At 48.8% G+C, this 19183-nt stretch overlaps 1 protein-coding gene across 1 annotated transcript; it reads left to right on the plus strand.

The window, feature by feature from the left end:
* Window positions 1-10914: 10914 nt before the first annotated feature.
* Window positions 10915-16004, plus strand: Smim34a (small integral membrane protein 34A). Its single transcript, XM_037209638.1, has 2 exons — window positions 10915-12361; window positions 14826-16004. Exons 1-2 carry the CDS (start codon window positions 12355-12357, stop codon window positions 15221-15223), a joined length of 405 nt encoding a protein of 134 aa, XP_037065533.1. The 5' UTR covers window positions 10915-12354; the 3' UTR covers window positions 15224-16004.
* The last annotated feature ends 3179 nt before the right edge of the window (window positions 16005-19183 follow it).

Below are 19183 nucleotides of genomic sequence, written 5' to 3' on the forward strand. Positions count from 1 at the left end.
GGAAAGAGGAGTGTGGGACTTCCATAAATGCACAGTGCGTCAAGGTGGAGAATCATGGACCCCTCTGATCAAGAGTGAGGGGACATTGGTCACCAGGGAGAACCCCTCACCCATGCTGGCTGGGTTTTTTGACAAGCTAGGGAAGAGGATCTTCAGTTGAGAAAATGCCCCCGCTGCACTGGTCTTTGGGCAAGCTGCAGGGCATTTTCTTGATTAATGACTAATGGGGGAGGGCCCAGCCCACTGTGGGCAGAGCCACCACCGGGGACAGGCGGTCCAATGGTGTGTTCCTCCATGGCTTCTGCTCTAGTTCCTGCCTCCAGGTTCCTGCTCCTCTTGAGTTCCTGCCTTGAGTTCCTCGGTGATGAACTGTAATTGGGACGTATAAGATACATAAACCCTTTTCTCTCCAGGCCACTTTTGGTTTGGGCCTTTATCACAGCAATAGAAAGCAAACTAAGACATGTCATGATTTTCACATGTCAGCACTAATTTAACCATTAAGTACTATTACTATTACTTTATTTTATTGGTGTGTGTGTGTGTTGGTGTGTATGTGTGTGTGTGTGTGTTGGTGTGTATGTGTGTGTGTTGGTGTGTATGTGTGTGTGTTGGTGTGTGTATGTGTGTGTGTGTGTGTGTGTGGTGTGTATGTGTGTTTTTGTGTGTGTGTATGTGTGTGTGTGTTGGTGTGTATATGTGTGTGTGTTGGTGTGTATGTGTGTGTGTGTTGGTGTGTATGTGTGTGTGTTGGTGTACATGGAGGTCAGGGTCAATGTCAACTGTCTTCCTCAGTCACTTTTCCACCTTATTTGCTTTTAAGTTAAAGACTTATTTATCATCTCACGTGTATACCTGTGTGCACCAAGTGTGTCAAGTGCCCGAGGAAGGCAGGAAGAGGGATTAGGTCTCTAGAGCTAGAGTTACAAGCAACTCTGAGTCTGCCTGATCACTCTCCTTCACACACCTTCCCCAGCCCAACCGGCCTGCCTAGACCAACAGCCCCGCCCCCAGCACGTCCAGCCAGCCAAATCTACACACTCCAGGCTTGGACCAGGACACACATCTGGCACACCAGCCCAGGCCCCTCCGTCCTGACTTCATTCCACCTAAGCCATTTTTGACCCGTCGGCCCAACCCGCCCATGCAGCCCTGTCTTCCACCCCAGCCTGCTCTGCCCATGTCAGACAGAGAACTAACAAATAAGTACTCATGCACAGATCTCATTGCTGCCAATGAGAATTACCTAGATGGACTCCAGAACACAGAATTTAAAAGAACAATCATAAATCTCATCAAAGAATTCAAGCAGTTAAAAAAAAAGAATGAAACAGCTCAATGAAATTAAGAAAAAGAGCTTAGACTAAATAAGCAAGGAATACCTAAATAAATAATGAAAATAAATAAGCAGTGAAAAGTTAACCCAAAAAACCTACAGGAAAGGGACATACAGGAAATGTGGAACACCATGATAGGCATCGATGAGGGGGAAGACTCTCAAGTCAATGGCGTAGACCTGGTCTTCAACATGATCATAGAACTTCCCCAAACTAGGAAAGACATATCCCTCCAAATACAAGAAGCATACAGAACACCAAAGAGACAAGACCAGAAAAGAAAATCCCCACAGCATGTCATAGTTAAAATGCTAACTATACAAAGAAAGTATACTGAGAGCTGTAAGAGGAAAACAAAAAACAAAAATAAAAACCACCAGTCACGTATAAAGGAAAGCCCATCAGAGTAATGGCTGCTTTCTCAATGGAAACTTAGAAAGTGAGAAGGGCCTGGAGCAATGTCCTCCAAGTCCTAAAAGACCACAAGGGCCAACCTAGACTAATATACCCAGCAAAACTATCTGCCATAGCTGGAGGAGAAAGAAGAACTTTCCACGATATAAACAGCCTAATAAAATGATGGCTCAGCAGTCAAGAGCACTTACTTCTCTGCAGAGTGCCTGAGTTCAGTCTCAGCACCCATGCTAGGTGGCCCACAAGCCTGTAGCTGCAGCTCCATCTCCAGAAGGCTCTGATGCCCTGGACCCTGCACTTTGTGCACACCCCACTCACACAGACACATACACACACATACAAATTTTAAACTGTGCCAAAATGAAGCCTTCCTTCCTCCAATTGCTTCTAGTCAGGTATTTTATCAGAGCAATAAGAACGGTACTGATGGGAGTGAGAATTACCCGGACCACACCTCACAGGATGCATCTTGGTTTGGACATGATTTCCTCTCCAAGGCTGGTAGCAGCTTTATTCTCTGTGGTGGTATTGAGCGGACAGAACCTGTAAGAGGTGGGACCTACTGAGAGGCAATTAGGTTCCTGAGGGTAGTGTCCTTGGGAGGGATTAATATAGTTCTCCTGGAACTTCAGCCAGTTCCAAAGCTAGGGTGATTATAAAAGCGTAAGATGGGGGTGGGGATGGGGGCGGAGAAATGACGCAGTGGTTAAGAGCACACGCTGCTCTTACAGAGGACCTAGGCTCAGTTCCCATTCCACATAGTGATTCACAATTGTCTGTGAGTTCAGTTATAGTTTGGGGGGTTGATGCCCTCTCATGGCCTTTGTGGGCACCAGGCACAAATGTAATACACATTCAGGCAACACATTCATACACTAAAATAAAAAATAATTTTTTAAAAAGGAGTAAGACCTGCCCCCTCCCTACCCTCTGTCATCCTGTCTTCCTGGTGGTTTCTCCCTCTCTCATGTCTTCCATGATGCCACCCACCATGAGACGACAGCCACAGGGGCCCTAAGCGGAGGCTGAGGTGATAAGGTGCCTGGTCGTGGGCTTGTAGTGCCCAAAGCCGTGAGCCAAATGAGCTGCAGGTATTCAACAGTCAGACACAGGAAATAGAAATGGGAGGAGACTCTGCCCAGCCGTGGCACCAGAAACAGGAATTCCCCCAGGGTGATCCTGGCCCAGGGAACCCCAAAGATCTCATGATGGAATGCTGTATCAGGACGTCCTCACCCAGTACTTTGAGAACGGCCCGCTCACCTGACTCCCACCACAGGGACGAACACCACAGCTCTGATTTTGTTCCTTACACTGTTGAGACAAGGCTTTGGAAGTCTGGACTGGATCTGTAGACGACCCTGTAATGCTGATGATTAAAGATTCAGAGCCTCCCACTGAACCCAGTGCTGACATGGAGCCATGAACCACCCAACGTGAACAAGGCCGCTCTTCCCTCACCTGGCCTGCAGCAGGTGAATGACTAACTTCTCCAGAAGTGACATGCCCGACAGTGAGCTCTGAGAGATCCAGGGAAGCAAGCTGGACACTCGCAGGGCTATCTGAGGGCCACTGAGGTTCAAGGATGCACCCAGGGTCTCCGGTTGCTGAAGAAGAAGGCCACAGGCCCTCTGCTTTCTCAAACGCAGGTCCTAACCCCTCTGGCTGCTTCCTTACAGCAAGGCCTCCTGGCTGTGGGAGGGAGGAACAAAGTGGCATTTGTAAGGGAACTCATCACTGGCCACAAAGACTCGGTGAGCACTGTGGAGGAGGGAGAAGGACTCCAAGCTGATGCTTTTAGTTTTCATACATAATTTTGAATGAGATAGCGCTTAGTGTTGCCAATTTACTCTAAAAAATCATCCATACTGTAAACCTAGATGTCCCCTTAGAGTTGACCAGGTCATTAAAAAACAAAATCCCAGCAGAGAGAAGGGAAGCGGACACAAAGTCCCACCCCTAACCAACTGGTAGCTGCGGGGAAGGGGAAATCTGTTTTCTCCAAAGGAGTGTCACTGGGTAAATCTACCACACTCCAGGACCCAGGGGTAGTGGTTAACACAGAACAGACTTGCGTATGCGTGTGTGTGTGCGTGTGCATGTGTGTGTGTGTGTGTGTGTGTGTGTGTGTGTGTGTGTGTGTGTGTTTGAGAGAGAAAGAGCATAAAGTTAGTTGAGTAGGGAGGTGGATTGAATCTAGGAGGAATTGGAGGAGGGAAAGGGTGATACAATTATATTGTATAAAATTAAAAAAAAAAAACAGTAAAAAAAAAGTGGACTAAGCCATGAAGAGCCAAGTTGCAAATGACAAGGATATTATTGTTACTCTGCCCCTTTAGAGAATATCTAGACTGGTGAATGTTCACTGCACAAGGACTCGTCCACACAGCTGTATCAGGTACTCTTGTGTGCACACCTACCCCATACCCCGCTTTCCCTTCCTGCCCCTTGGGTCCTTTCGTTCCCTGAACAGCTTTGCAGCTTACTTCAAGTACACACCCAGTCTTCCGTATCTTCATAAAATCTAGGGACCACAAGAGAGAAGCCTACAATACTGTGCTTCTGAGGCAGATTTGACTCAATACAAGTACCCCCAGCTGCATCCATTTCCCTGGAAATGACTTAACTTTTTCCTTGAATCTAGATGTGGGTCCCCTCAGGACACTATCGTAATCCAATAGCCCCAACAAGTCCAGCGCCTGAATCTATAGGCCAGGCAGACTACCTTGAGTCCTCATCAGCAGGTGACTCTTTATGGGAACAAATGGGAAGAAGAAGATAAGCAACAGCCTGGAGGGCACGAGCACCCAGAAATGTGCGTGTGCTCTGAGTGGATAGGACGGCTCCTTCTTGTACGTGCAGCCAGTGGATGCATAAAACAAATTAAATGTGAAAAGGAGAGAGACAGAGCAGTCACTGCAAGAGCTCCATCCCTGTGTCTACCTGAGGTCAGTAAGGTAGTGGCCACATATCACACAGATTTCCAAAAATACTGGAATTTTTTTTTTTTTTTTTTTTTTTTTTTTGTCTTTCTACAGGTGCATCGGACTTCTGGGTGCAGCTGCCCCCTGGTGGTAACTTTGGGATATTTCTCTAAGCACAGAGAACCCAGCCTGAGCCTTGCCTAGGAAGGGCTGGGCGATGCTTCCTGAGAGCTTTAGACACTGTTGGGAGGCTGAACCGACAGTGCTTGGGAGCCGGTACCTACTGTCCCGAGAGCGAGAGAGAGAGAGAGAGAGAGAGAGAGAGAGAGAGAGAGAGAGAGAGAGAGAGAGAGAGAGAGAGAGAAGACGCGTCTCCAGGTGTGATGTGAGACAATTCTTTCTTAGGGTCATAGCTCAGGTTTCTGGGAAAGCTGAGGAGACTCTTTGCTGAAACCTCAGCCCTTTCTCATTCCAGGGATGACGTCATCATTCTTCCAAGCCCTAGGAAAGTAACCTTCCCAGGCCTGAGGACCTTCCAGCCACAAGAGACCATTGGTCTCTGCCTGGAGACAGACCGCACAGCTGCATGGCCCTGGGGGATCTTCATCTCCTCTCGATGGCGTCATTCGGTCTCACCAGCACTAAAATTCTAAGTGCACGCCACCATGCCTGGCACTTTTACATGGTCTTGGGATGGAAATTGTGTCCTCACACAGCAAGGCAAGCGCTTTGCCGACCAGGCTACCTCCCAGACCCTGGGTTCATGCTTTCAAAGCATGCCAGTCACCATGCAGGGAGGGCAAGGTAGCGGGGATGTGGTGGAGGCTCTTCACTGTACCAGAGACCAGGAAACAGAGTACCAATGGAACCAGGGCCTGGGTAGCCTTCAAAGGGCCACCTTCAGCCACCTACTCCCACTGGCTAGGCTCCACCCCTCAGGGTTCCACAGCCTCCCACACCACGGCCTCAGCTGTGGAGCAAGCATTCAAATGATAAGCCTTTGGGGAATGGTTCAGATTCAAACCACAATGGGCTTCCTTTTGGTAGTACGAATTTTATAGGCTTGGGCATGTGTTTGCGGTTACATTACAGAGTCGACTCTCTGCCCTCCAGTGCCCTGCACTCCATCTGATTACTCCTGCCTGTCACCCCACAACCTTTCTGTCTTTCCCACGGTGTCGTAGTTAGAATCACACAACAACACTGTCCTTTCTGAATTGACTTCTTTCAGTCAGCAACTGCTTTGAGTTTCCTTTGTCTGTTCATGGCTCACCCTCCCACTTTTTCAGAGCTGAGTGATAGTCTATACTCGGGAGACACTGTGGTTTTTTATCCACTCTTCTGCTTGAAGAGCGTCTTGTGCAAAGGTGAGTAAAGTTACGCACGCACGCACGCACGCACGCACGCAGCGTCCATGGGCATACTTCATGTGAGCAGAAGTTTTCAGCTCCCTGTGGTGAATGCTAAGGACTGTAGTTGCTGGGTCACAGATAAGAGCCTTTGGCTTTACAAGAACGTGCCGCTGTCGTGCGATGTGACTGTACCATCCTGTATTCCCACAAGCGCCCTGTGAGAGTTCCTGTCGCCTGTGCTGTCCCAGGATTTGCTGTTGTCAGCCTTCTGCATTTGGGCCTTTCTGGCAGATTATGTGCCTTCCGTGTGCTTTTGCAAATAAAGTTTTATTGGAACACAGGACCCGACACTCATGTAAAAACCAGGTGCCTCCATACATCTGTGGCCATGCTGCAGGCCGGGACAGGTGGATCCTGGGGACTTGCCAGCCAGATTGCCTATCTGAAGCTGAGTGCCAGGCCAACCAATGAGAAACCTGGGGAAAATAAGGTCGGCATCGATCCAAGAAGATACCTGCCACAGACTCTGGCTTTCCCATGCACACACATGTGGCACACATCCACACATACACATATATACACATACATATACCACACCCCACACACAAAAACAAAACAAAAGATGCTACGGGTCACAAATCTAAAAATATTTATGAGCTTGCTCTTTATAAAAAATGCACATAAAAGATGCACATGCTAAAGCCGTGTTCTAGAGCTATCCTGATTTTCTGTTTTACTATGTTGCCATGTAGGATCGGCCTCATGTGGCTTTGTGTTGCATAGTCCGGGGCATACAACAAGGAAACTACAATGAGAACTTTGTCTGACTGAGGAAGGACCAAGCTGAACATACCCAACAATCCTTTGCAAAAACTTTATCACCTAAGCATAAATATCAGAGTTTGCATGATGTTTATGTATGTGTGCTGCTTGGGTTGGTTTGGCTTTTGTTTTTGTTTTGTTTTGTTTGTAGTTTTGAAGCTATTTTTATTGCAAAAAATTATTACTACATGTCTATGTGCAAAATCCACATATGTAATCATTATTTTGATAGGGCACATACCGTGACACCTGCATGGTTGCCTTTTGAAATTTTGTGGGTTGGACATAGAGAATCCACACACCTATGTGGCAATGGCCTGGTTGTTATAACATATTCTTGCCACAAGGGGGCAGAGCATCCGGGGTACCGCCTAGCTCGGTGGTGCAAACATTCTGGCCCTAATTCCTGGTTTCAGGAGATTGTAGACCAGCATCCTAGGGGTGAGGGGGCCTGAAATTGAGACTGCGCGACTGAATTCCAAAAGGCTTTGCGGGGAGGGGGTTGAAGTCAAGGCAATCTGCATGCATGGTTTATTCTGCTGTCTCTTAATTCTCTTTCTGGGGACAGACTGTAGCTTACATAGAACATTCCTACAAGAAAATGCAGATCAGGAGCACAGACAGAAGGCTGGGGGTCGGATTTCAGATGCTTAAAAGCAAGAGTTCGCCACATACACAGAACAGGCTGAATCTCTACAAGGGCTAACAGGCTCGTTACAAACGCTTTATCTTAAACAACAGTCTCCTTTGCATTGGGCAATACACACATGGGAAAACAAATAAGTCTCTTGAAAGGATGCAGTCTGGAGGCAACAGAAGGATCTCTCTCCTCTCAGAGGCACTCTTGCACATACAGGAATATCCGGTGACCTAGGCAAGCAGTGAGTGGTCTGGTCCACACCAGTCAGCACCGTGCTTACCTTTCCTTCCTCCTCCTAAGCTCTTCAGCCCAGCATCTCGCTTGTTACCTTAACTAGCAGAGGAGCTGGTCATATGGACACCCACCCCCCAGCCTGGTCCTCTCCCGATGCACATTTCAGGGGGTTCCTGTCTTTGGCTGTTACAAACAATGGGGCAATAGCCACATCTGCACCAATGTCCTGTAAACACACCCACACCCGATACCCCAAATTCCCAGAAGGTGAGTGATGAGCCAGAAAGTATGCATGCAATAGATGTTAATTATGCCCATTGTCCTTAATAACCTAAATGATAACAGATGATGTCCATGACCTGTTGTGACGTGTGGACAAGGTTCTGAACGCTGCACATACGAGAAGGAGCCGGCCTTCAATCCCCTCAGAGCATATGCACATTTCCTGGGTCCTCACACCCTCCAGGCTTCTCCCAAGTCTGCTTTCTGACTTGAGATGCATTTAACCAGCACACTGGGGGAGCATGCACCTTCTCATCTATCGAGCTTTTCAAAACCAGGCTGGAATAGTAATTTAACGGATGTGCATCCTATGGAGATGAACACATCCCGGCTCCTACTGCACTTACAGTGTTTTCCTTCTAAATCCGTACGTGAAGCTGCCTGCCATTTCTCTGTACCATGGTGAGTGTCTCAGGTTATCGATGATAAATGAAGAGATTTCTGTCCTTTCTTCATGATTTCTAGTGGCCAAAAAACCAAAACAAAGGCTTTACTAAAGCTCACCAGTAAACACCAGCAGTACTGACTTCTGGGACAGTGGGTACCACATGATTCCTCGTGATTCTCTGGGTGGTGATTTTTACCCCCCTCCCCCAATCTTTCTCTAAGAACCAACATTTTCTGATTTTTAAAGTTTCTTTGGGGGATATCTTTAGTTTATATTTTTCAGAAAACCATTCATTTGGTCCAGATTTTGAAAGCCACACAGAACAGGGAAGTGTGGGGTCACGTGACTTTACTGTGCCCGAACATCCTTCAGTTACTTTTGTGTTTGCTCCTTCTTTATTTCTCACTAGGGAAGTTAATCCTCTGCTCCCTTGATTTTTTTTTTCACCCCAAGAAAACCAGCTCTTAAATGGATTATTCATTTATCTGGGTTTCCTGGGTTCTAAAATCTGTTCTTGTGCTTTCCGATGTTTTTTTAATGAGCTTTCATCAGGTTTGGCTTTGTTACTCATTCCCTAAACACTTGTAATTAGTGCTTAATTTGAATCCAAAGGCCAGTCAGTGGACTGGCTATAACGTGCATACTGTAACATGGACATTATAGTAGCGTCTGAGCCCTGAACTGTCAGTGCAGCCCAGGGTGCCCCCTCAGGCCCCTGTGCATGTAGCCCAGGGTGCCCCCTTGGGCCACTGTGCATGTAGCCCAGGGTGCCCCCTCGGGCCCCTGTGCATGTAGCCCAGGGTGCCCCCTTGGGCCACTGTGTATGTAGCTCAGGGTACCCCCTCGGGCCACTGTGCATGTAGCCCAGGGTGCCCCCTCAGGCCCCTGTGCATGATCTTTCTCCCACCTTGGCAATCACAGCTCCGCTTTCCGTCTCAATGAGTTTGCCTTTTCTAGAAGTCTCATCGAATCTATCAAGCAGTGTGTGGTCCTTGGTGGTCCTTTCATGCACTTGGCATGATGCTTCTGCGGTCGTGCATGCGTATTTCTGAGCGGCACTTCTCTGTGAGGATACACTGCGCATTGCTGTCCACTGGTCAGTGGTTAGACTCTTGATCTCTGACTTGGGCTATTGTTACTATAATTAGCATCGATGTGAGTATTCTGCAAGTGCCTATGTGGACACGCCTAGGAGTGGAATTAGTTGTGAGGTCTCCGCTTAACTCTATAAGAAATTGCTAAGTTCTTTTCTGGTGACTATACTTTCCAGTGTTTCACTAGCAACCTAGGGGAGTTCCTGTTTTTTTTTTGTTTTTTGTTTTTTTTTTTTTTATTTAAATTATAGGTGTTTTGCCTGCATGTGTGTCTGTGCACCACATATGAACCTGGTGCGTGTGGAGGCCAAAAGAGAGTGTCGGATCCTCTGAAACTGGAGTCACAGATGACTGAGAATCAGCTGTGCAGATAGCTGACTACGTTATTTGAAACAGGAAGACCCGCCCTGAATCTGGGTCATCTCGTGTTGTCTTCCCTGCATCTCTTCAGCTTTTCTGTCTCTTCAAAGGACACTCGCTATTGGATTTGGGGACCCACTCAAATCCAAGATGACTGTCCCAGGAACCTTACTGTACTCACTTAAGCAAAGCTCTGATTCCAGCCGAGCTCAGCTTGGACCCGTCTTTTGGAAAGATACTGTCCGTTCACATGTCTGAACACTTGGTCCCCAGCTGGTGGCACCTCTGGGACGCGGGTCACCAGGGGCAGGCCTCAGAAGGTTCTTCCCATCTCCACTTCCAGTTTAGCCGTCACTTCCTGACCAGCCAAGATGTGAATGCGTCCCACCACAAGCTCCATTGTCATAGGCCGTGTTAGCCTGTGCCTTCCCTGCCGAGATAGACCAAAACAAACCTCTCCCCATCCAGCTGTTTCTACCTGGTATTTGGTAGATGAGGAAAGCGACCGTGCACTATCCAGCCCAGTACACCAGTTAACTGAGTTAACTACTTATCCAGCCCAGTATACCAGTTAACTAGGTTAACTGCACCCTGCGCGTCCCCTTCCAGAACTGTCTTGAATCCACCGTCCTCTTTTGGACCCCACTGTCTCCGGCATGGGTTATCCCTTCAGATGGCTGACTGGCTTGTCTGTCCCATTCCAACCCTCTTCACTCACGCTCTTTCGCGGCCGGAGTGACCTGGGACAGGTGAGTTTTCACGACCTCCTGAGCATTTGTTCCGAGTGGGCTCAAACGCTGACCACACAAACATGTTTGTTCGGCAGCAAACACCGCAGTGGGTCCCTGACTCGGTGGTCGGAGCATTGCCCTGGGATCTTCCTGGCTAAACAGGACTCATAGCACCGCCCTTCGCCCAAGCACACTGTGAGTTTGCTAAGAGATAATTCGCCTTGCAGGAGGAAGCACTCACTTGGGGATGGTTTAGAGAGCTCATAGTCTCACCCCGCCTCTAGGTCACACACTCTGTCTCTGCTGCTCATTTGTGATTGAAGATGTGACCTCCCCACTTCCTGCTCCGGCCACCAGCTGCCTCTCTGGACACCCCTCCCTGGAACCATAAGCCCAAACTCTTCCTTACGCTGCTTCTGGGCATGCGCTGTACTGCCGCACAGAAGGGGAACCGGTGCGGAAGTGGGAACACTGAGCAGTGCTTGGGTTTGCTCCCCTCCGTGTCTTCATCATGGACTGAGGTGACATTAGGGGTTAAGTGTTGGAAACCCACATCATCATATGCAAGTTATAAGATCCTGAGCATTCCTCAAGGGACTTTGGCACCCACCCTAAGGCATATCATGTGCTTGCAGTTGTATGGCATAGTTATATCATGCTAGAGGTGGGATTACGAACAGTTATTGTTGACATAAGGAGATGTGATTATGTGTCAAGCTGACAAGGTTTGGACTTGTGATGGCTAACATTGGCTGTCAACGTGACTCAAGTCCAACCTGCCTGACACTCACTCCTCAAGGGTTTTTCAAGACTCACCCTGAGTCTGGGCCACACCTTCTGGTAGTAGCCGGTAAGAAGACCTGGAAAAGGAACACTTTGGTTTTTGCCTGCTTGCCTTCACTCTCGTTGGTGAGTTCACCTATCCTATTGCTGTGGCACTTCATCACCAATATCAGAACCAACTTCTTTGGTGTTTCAAAGTAAGCTGAAGACCAGCAGCTCTCCAGCAATTCTCCAGGCCCTCGGTGCCAGATCAGGCCTGAGCTGAACAATTACCAGAATCTTGGCCTCTCCAGTGTGAGGCAGCCATTGCTGGACTGCCCGGACCACAGCCTGTGAGCCAATCTAGTGAAAACCCTTTCCTGCATGTGCTCTATCAGTTGTTCCCTAGAGAACCCTGGCCAGCACACTCCCCAGCTTCTCCCAGGGGGCCCCACCTGCTGTCCTGGGGCCTGCCCCTTCCTGCTGCATGTCTTCATCCAGGACACGGTCAGAGAGGAAGCCGGTGACTCTTGACCATGGATCTTCCTGTCCCTGGGACAATGGGCCTCTGCTAAACTTGGGCACTGGCCACACCTGCCGCAGGTGCAGAACTGGGCGATGCCGGAATCATCCGGGTTCAGAGCTGGCCGTCCGGTCCCAGAGAGAACACCCTGGCACCACAGGTTTCCCATGTGCCCTGCGGAGGGCTACAGGCTTCCCAGGACCTGCATTTAAAAAGGCAAGTCCTTTGATTGGGACCTTTCTAACAAGCCACAGCCGGGCGGCGCTGCCTCTCGTGGGCACAGAGGACTCCCTCAGAACCTCTCATCAGTTCAAGAAGAGAAGCCTCCCACTTGCAGTGGGCTGTTTTTCTTGGGATTGCTCCGCAGTGTTTGGGGTGCAGCCTGGGCACACTGGGGCCGTGATGTGCAGGACAGAGCCCTGTTGTCACCCCATCCCCTCGGTGGCAGCCCCTTGAATTTGCCTCCTGAGAGTCAAGGCCGAGAGCAGCTCATGGACGGTGAGTAGTGGGAGTAGCAGCCCCGGGGTCCTGTTTACTTCGCATCAGTCACATAACAGGTGTCAGTGGGCACACCCCGCCGCAGGGTGTACTTATCCGTTAAGATACAGCCGAGTTTACTCTCACCCGAAATAGACGGAGAACTCTGGTTGTATCATTGGTGTCGTTCGTTTCTTCGGAACTGAGATTGGGCTGGTTTTAAAGCAATTGGCTGCCTATCGCTCTTAGCTGGGCAGGTTTCATTCTGTACTTGAATATATAACAGTATTCCAGCAATTTCCAGAAAGTTCTATGGGTTTATATATTCATTTTAAGTTTAAATAAATTCTCTTGCACTAATTAAAATTTGCTGTATTCCTATAGGGTTGATTTGCTATTTAAAAAATAATAGTAATTGTGAGACTTTTTTCCCCTTGTGGTCCCTCAAGGTCTCAAATTATTCTACCAGCAATGTAGAAATGCTTCCGAGAGCCAAAGTTATGAGATTCTAATCTCATTAGTCCTGGACTTTGACAAGTGTGGCTTGGAGATTCACATTTAAACAGTCCTTTCTGTAAAATGAGTAAGATTACCCACTCACTCTACCAAGGAACTCTGATTTTACACCAAACAAAACTTTGATGTCTTACTTTAGAGAGCAATAGCCTAATGTCCAGGGGGTGGTATGAGAGCCGTGGGGTGGACCCCACACACTGAGGCGACATCAACAAAGTCACTCGGGCAATGTGACTTCTCTGGCTCCCTCGGCAGAGAAGAGTTTTGAGTTAAACAGCAGCTGAGATCCTAATCTTATCATCAGAGCACATGATATCTTTACCCAGAGCCCGGGAGACCAGAAAAGTCAACTTGTACTCTTTCCTTTTTAAAAATTAAATTCTTTTTGAAAATAAGTTCACATTGTAGAACATAAAACGTGCAAAAGGGGTGCACTGTGGAAAGTCCATCTCCTGCCCCAGCTCCCTTCTCTAGGGGCAACCAGCGCCACTCACTTCTTGTATATTCTCCCACGGTGATATCAGCCACTGCTGTGGCTTGGAGAAGTGGGTATCGGTGCTGCTGGGAGCCGGTGGAACCTAGCAGAAGGACGTTAGGTCATTGGAGGAGTTGACCTCGAAGGGGACTCTGGGAATCCAGCACCCCTTCTTCTTCTTGGCCGCCATAGAAAGCCCCTTCCTCCAGCACACACCCCTGAACGGCTGGCTGCTCCGTCACAGACACAGACGCGATGGAGCCAAGGGACAATGGGTGAAACCTCTGAGACCAAAGGACCTTTCCTTTTCATAAATTCATTTTCCTCAGGCATTTGCTACAGGGAAGGGAATCTGGTTAAGTGTATATGCTCATTAACTCAAGGCAAATCAATGCACCCACAGGTTTTTACACTATGTTTTAGCTTATTTTTCACGGATTACTGTTTAGATCTAAAAACCTCTTCATGGCTCCTCTGCATGGAAATTCCACATGCATGTCACCCTCACTTGGTGGCTGTAATGACTCAGTTATTCAGGAGTTCTTCACTATCCTTGGAGGCTGCAGGGTTCCCACAGATGAGAGACTCTATGTAAGCTTAAGTCATTGATGTATAATATAAACTTTAAAAACACCCTGTGCACATTCCTCTGTGTGTTTCACTCATCTTTTTTTTTTTTTTTTTTTTTTTTTTTGACTTTTGAGTTTTTCAAGACAGGATTTCTCTGTGCAGCCTTGGCTGTCCTGGATCTCACTCTGTAGACCAGGCTGGCCTCGAACTCACAGAGATCTGCCTGGCTCTGCCTCCTGAGTGCTGGGGTTAAAGACACTGCCACCTGGCTGTCTCCCCTTTTTAACTCACACTTTCCTTGTGCTGATGTTTTCCTTTCACTGAAGGAAGGTCCTTTTTCTCTGTCCTGTGATCTGACTGCGTATCTTTCCACTGAGATTTTAGACTTTTTTTTTCTTTTAGGATTGAAGGCTGGTGAGAAAATCAGCAGTATAAAATGGCAGTGTTTCTACAGTTTGCCATTTGTATTTTTTTTAAGCTTTCTTTTTTTTTAATTATATGTCTATGCACATGTGTGAAGGTGCCCATGGAGGCCAGAGGAGGGCGTGGGATCCCTGGAGTTCAGGCAGTTGTAAGCCATCTGCCATGGTGCTGGGAACTGAATTCAGATCCTCTGCAAGAGTCTAATGCACACCTTCCCCTCTGAGCCATCTCTTCCGTCTCCTGTATTTTGGTTTTCCGGCAGGCAAACACATTCAAACAATTTTAAGCGTGGTTAAATTTGATGATGTTATATTCAAAAACTTGTGTTTTGAACTGTTGATTTTTGAGAGCGGAATATATGTTGGTAGCTTCTCACCTATTGCACACAAAAAGCCTCCATAAGCTGTCCCGGGTGCTCACCCCGCCATGGTTTTGGATATATATGGGCCTGCACTCTTAGCCCAGGACACTTGGTCTCATCCGGGCCTTTCTGTTTCCCAGTGATCAGGTGGAAACCTCAGGAAGCCTTCAACCAGACCCAGTCCAGCTCCCTCCTGCGTGGCCCTGTGGAGGAAAGGAACAGCACCAGTTGTACCAGGACCCTGAGGCTGCCAGATGCCACCAGTGCCGCCTGGTACATCCTCACCATCATCGGCATCTATGGTGTGATCTTCGTCTTCCAGCTGGCCAGCAACATCCTCAGGAAGACTGAGAGGCCCTTGGAGGACGTTTATTATTCCAACTTAACTTCTGAACTCAAAAGGGAAGGGTCTCAGAGCAAGGTGGCTGAGTGCTCACTGATCATCAGCAATACAGCAGCCCTCCAGCCTCATCAAGATGGCCTGGACCCGAGAGGGGAAGAAGACGGGCTCCACATGGGAACCCAGGGGGTCCCCTGAAAGCCAAGGCCGAAAGACCACCATTGGAGGCCTCAGCTGTTTTACAGGTAGAGAAGTTTGGGGTCTGCCGGGGATCTTGAGAAAGGAACTGAGCCCTGGATTAGGGCATGGTGAGCATCTCTGGCCATGGACACTTCTGAGTGTGAACAGACACCAGCAGCTTATGTCTTAGTTTTTTTCTGGTCTAAGAAGAAGGAACCATAGAAGCCATAGGTCAGAGGGGACTCAGGGTTCTCGGGGTGATTCAGGATACTCCTGAGGGCAGAGGGGCGGCTTCTTGTCATGGGATGAAGGCTGAACGTGGAGTCAAATGCTTGGGATTAACAATCAACTTCTAGGGCTATACATTTCTGAGTGGCAATTGATCACCTGGAACATGTAGGAGTTGGGATTGTCACCAATGGTGACTTTGTTTTAAAGACGTACTCCATTGACTTTAGGACCAAAGTTGTTCGTAGCAGAAGCTAATCAGTCTTCATTTTCTCTGGAAGAGTGGGTGCACTGAACAAAGAATTAATTTTGGACTCAGGAGCTCCAGACTCTGGTCTTTGACGTCTGAGGACCTATGACTGAACTTCTCCGAAACTTAGTTTACAGTCACCTGAGGAGGATGGTGCCAGGGCTACCAGCCTTGCTACAGAGGAAGGCGCTAGGGAGATCCTGCATGTGGTGATGTTTCGAAATGCAAAATGCACACAGAGAGGCGTGTTGTGGTGGAGGAGATGATGGTGGAGACGGCGGTGGACATGGCGGTGGAGACGGCGGTGGAGACGGCGGTGGAGACGGCGGTGGACATGGCGGCGGTGGAGACGGTGGTGGAGACGGCGGTGGAGGCGGTGGTGGACACCGAATGGGCAGAGCCAGTGCTGCTGGCTGGCGGCAGCAGCGATGGCAATGATGGTGTTGATGTTTTAGTACGCGGGGTTTCTCAGAATTCACCAAGTCCCCTTTTACCTCTTGGATTAGGTTCTAGTTAGCGCTCAGATGAACTTAATTACCTCATTTCCGTACATCATTATACTATGTTCTCACTGATGCTCTCCCAGCCCCTGCTCTTCTCTACTGGCCCCTTCCTGTTTCCAAATGGTGTCCCTTTGTCACACATTGTCACCTTCTCTTGCTCCCTTTAGACCTCTGCATCCTCCCTCACAGTTTTCTATTTTCCTGTGTGTAAATGCACGCACACACAACCCCCCTACACACACGTATAATTCAATCTATCTCTACACAGATATGTCTCTCTCTCTCTCTCTCTCTCTCTCTCTCTCTCTCTCTCTCTCTCTCTCTCCACATATCTGTGGTGTATTTGTACACACACACACACACACACACACACACACACACACACACCTTCTCAGAGGAGTAGTGGGGAGGCAGGCAACCCTGGCCAGCAGTTAGGGGTGTGATGGAGGGGAGGGGAGAGTTGCAGAGGTTCCCTCCAAGAGCATCACAGGGCCCCGGCCTTGAATAAATGCCTACAGAGCAAGGAGTCAGAGCAGATCACATTTCTCTGTGTAGTTCATAACATATGGACACCTGGTCAACCAGACTCTCCCAAGCCTGTCAGGGTAACAACACTGAGACTACTGTACAATACTACTGAGACTCTTGTACAAGATATGGACTCGGTGAGGAGAGCACACATGAGATACATACAAATTACAACAGGATTAAGAGAACTGATTGGTGTACCATAGGACAGGTCAAAAAAAGATACAAATGTCTACATTCATACTGTAAGTAGACACTCCTGACACCCCTGAAAACTCAATACAGTGAAAGCAGTCAGCAATGGCCATCTGTCAAGCCTGCCAAACCATGTGCGCACAAAGCCTGGAGCTCTTTGGAGAATATTAACACTGTCACTTGTCAGGAGGGAGCTGTCTGAGCCACAGCTGTATCCCTCTTGGCTTGTAAAACGTGTCATCACCTTCCACACAAGCGGCCACCAGTTTGTTGAGGCGTGGACCAGTCTCATCAGTACATAGGCAGCAGGGGGCTGCCTTCTCTCCAAGCTAGGTGGGTAATTTGTCCCACAGCCTCTACTTACGAATACACTTCACACGGAGCACGCTGGAAAGCTTAATTAGCAGAAACACATGTAAAGCAGAGGCCCGAGGTCGATCCCACACTTTGCCTCTCACTGGGCCCAGACAAAATTTCTGTCAAGGGTGAAACTGATCTGCCCCCAGAGGGTCAGGACCAAGGCTGGCCCCTCTCAGAACCCGAGTCCCCAGGGGTACAAGAAAGAACCCCAAGGTTTATAAGGTCTTGGAGGACACAGGCCATCTTGCTTAGTTCTGCACAGATGTGACCAAAACACCTGGAAAGAACAACTTAAAGAAGAGAAGATGAATTTGGATTCCGGTTGCAGAGTTCAGCCAGGGCTGCTTGTTTCTAGGCACTTGGACAGAACATCATGGTGTGAGCCTGTGAGCCGAACCTAACCCTCCCCTCATTGCTGGAGCCCATGAGGGTACATCTTCCCCTCACAGCAGGTACGATGCGCAGGGAGGAGAGAGGAGAGAAAGAGTGAGAGAGAGGAGAGAGAGAGAGAGAGAGAGAGAGAGAGAGAGAGAGAGAGAGAGAGAGAAAGAGAAGGGATTAGAGACTAGGCAAACTCTTCAGAGGCATAACTCCTGGGACCCACTTCCTCCAATCATGCTCAACCCCCCCAAAGTTTACACCATGTCCAAAACTGTGCCATCATCTAGTGACAAAATTTATAAAATATGAGTCTATGGGGGGGCACTTTACACACAAACCTCAATACAGACACACCTGGGACCCAGCAGTGGCCGTGATGGAATTTGTTGTTCAGTCTAAGGCTGTAGTAGGACAGGCCCGTAGGGTTGAGGAAATTGGCTCAAACCAGTTGCCCAGGCATGCACATAACTACTTCCTTATGAGGCAACCTGGAGTCTGCCTGAGGGCCTAGCAACAGGGGCTGTCAGAGTTCCTGATTGTGCATCCAGTGAGGGATGACCACACAAGACCGCCAGGTTGGGACACAGCCTAGGTGCTGGGAGGAGGGTATATAAGGCTTTCCTTGTTACTGAATAAATGAGTCTGCTGTTGGCCTTCAACTGATTCCCCATGTCTGTGTCATTGACGCCACACCTTCTCACCCCCTCCCCTCCCTCCAAGGGAGCCATTAGGATCCAGCAACATCAGGCCAGAGCAGGAGTTGGCAGGGATGCTTCTAGGGGGATACCGAACACATGGGCCAAAAGGGTTCTGTCGGAAAGGTACAGGGGCCATTAAATCCATGTTGGCAACCATCGAACCTTTAAGGTACAGTGGAGGGAGGGATCTAGTTTAAAGGATCTGACGCAGTGCTGGTGCATTTCCACACACCAGCCTTGGCCACCCTCTTACCGACTCCAGGGGTTCAGGAAGCTGAGGCCCAGAGGAGCTGAGAGACGTGTACACTGTCACACAGCCAACACAAGTCTGGTGCTGATCTAGCAGACTTTGAAGCCCTGTGATGTTTCCATTACGTGGGCCCTAGTTTGCTTTCTGTTATTAGAACAAACATGACCAATGCAACTTGGAGGACACACCGTGACACTTCTGGGTGACAGTCCATCACCGAGGAAAGTCAGGGGAGGCACTCAAGTGGGAGCTGCAGCAGGGACCACAGAGGAGCCCTGCTTACCAGCCCCGCTCCCTGGCTCATACGCATCTAGCTTACTTACACAGCCCAGACCCCACCTTTAGGGATGGTGCCGCCCACAGTGGGCTGGGCCCTCCCGCTGCAATTATCAATCAAGACAGTCCCTCACAGCCCTGGACACGGGCTAGTCGGATCTGGACAGTCTCTCGGAGGACCCTATTCTAGGCCTGTCTTTGAAAGTGAAAGCTAACTAGGACACATTTTTGTCCCCCAAACTGTTCTCCCTCCAGGCGGGGAGTAAGGAGACTGGCATCATTGGACTGGTAGTCCACAGTTCAGAGTGG

This window comes from Peromyscus leucopus, chromosome 12 (genome assembly GCF_004664715.2).
Source record: "Peromyscus leucopus breed LL Stock chromosome 12, UCI_PerLeu_2.1, whole genome shotgun sequence".
In the NCBI taxonomy this organism is placed as follows: Eukaryota; Metazoa; Chordata; class Mammalia; order Rodentia; family Cricetidae; genus Peromyscus; species Peromyscus leucopus.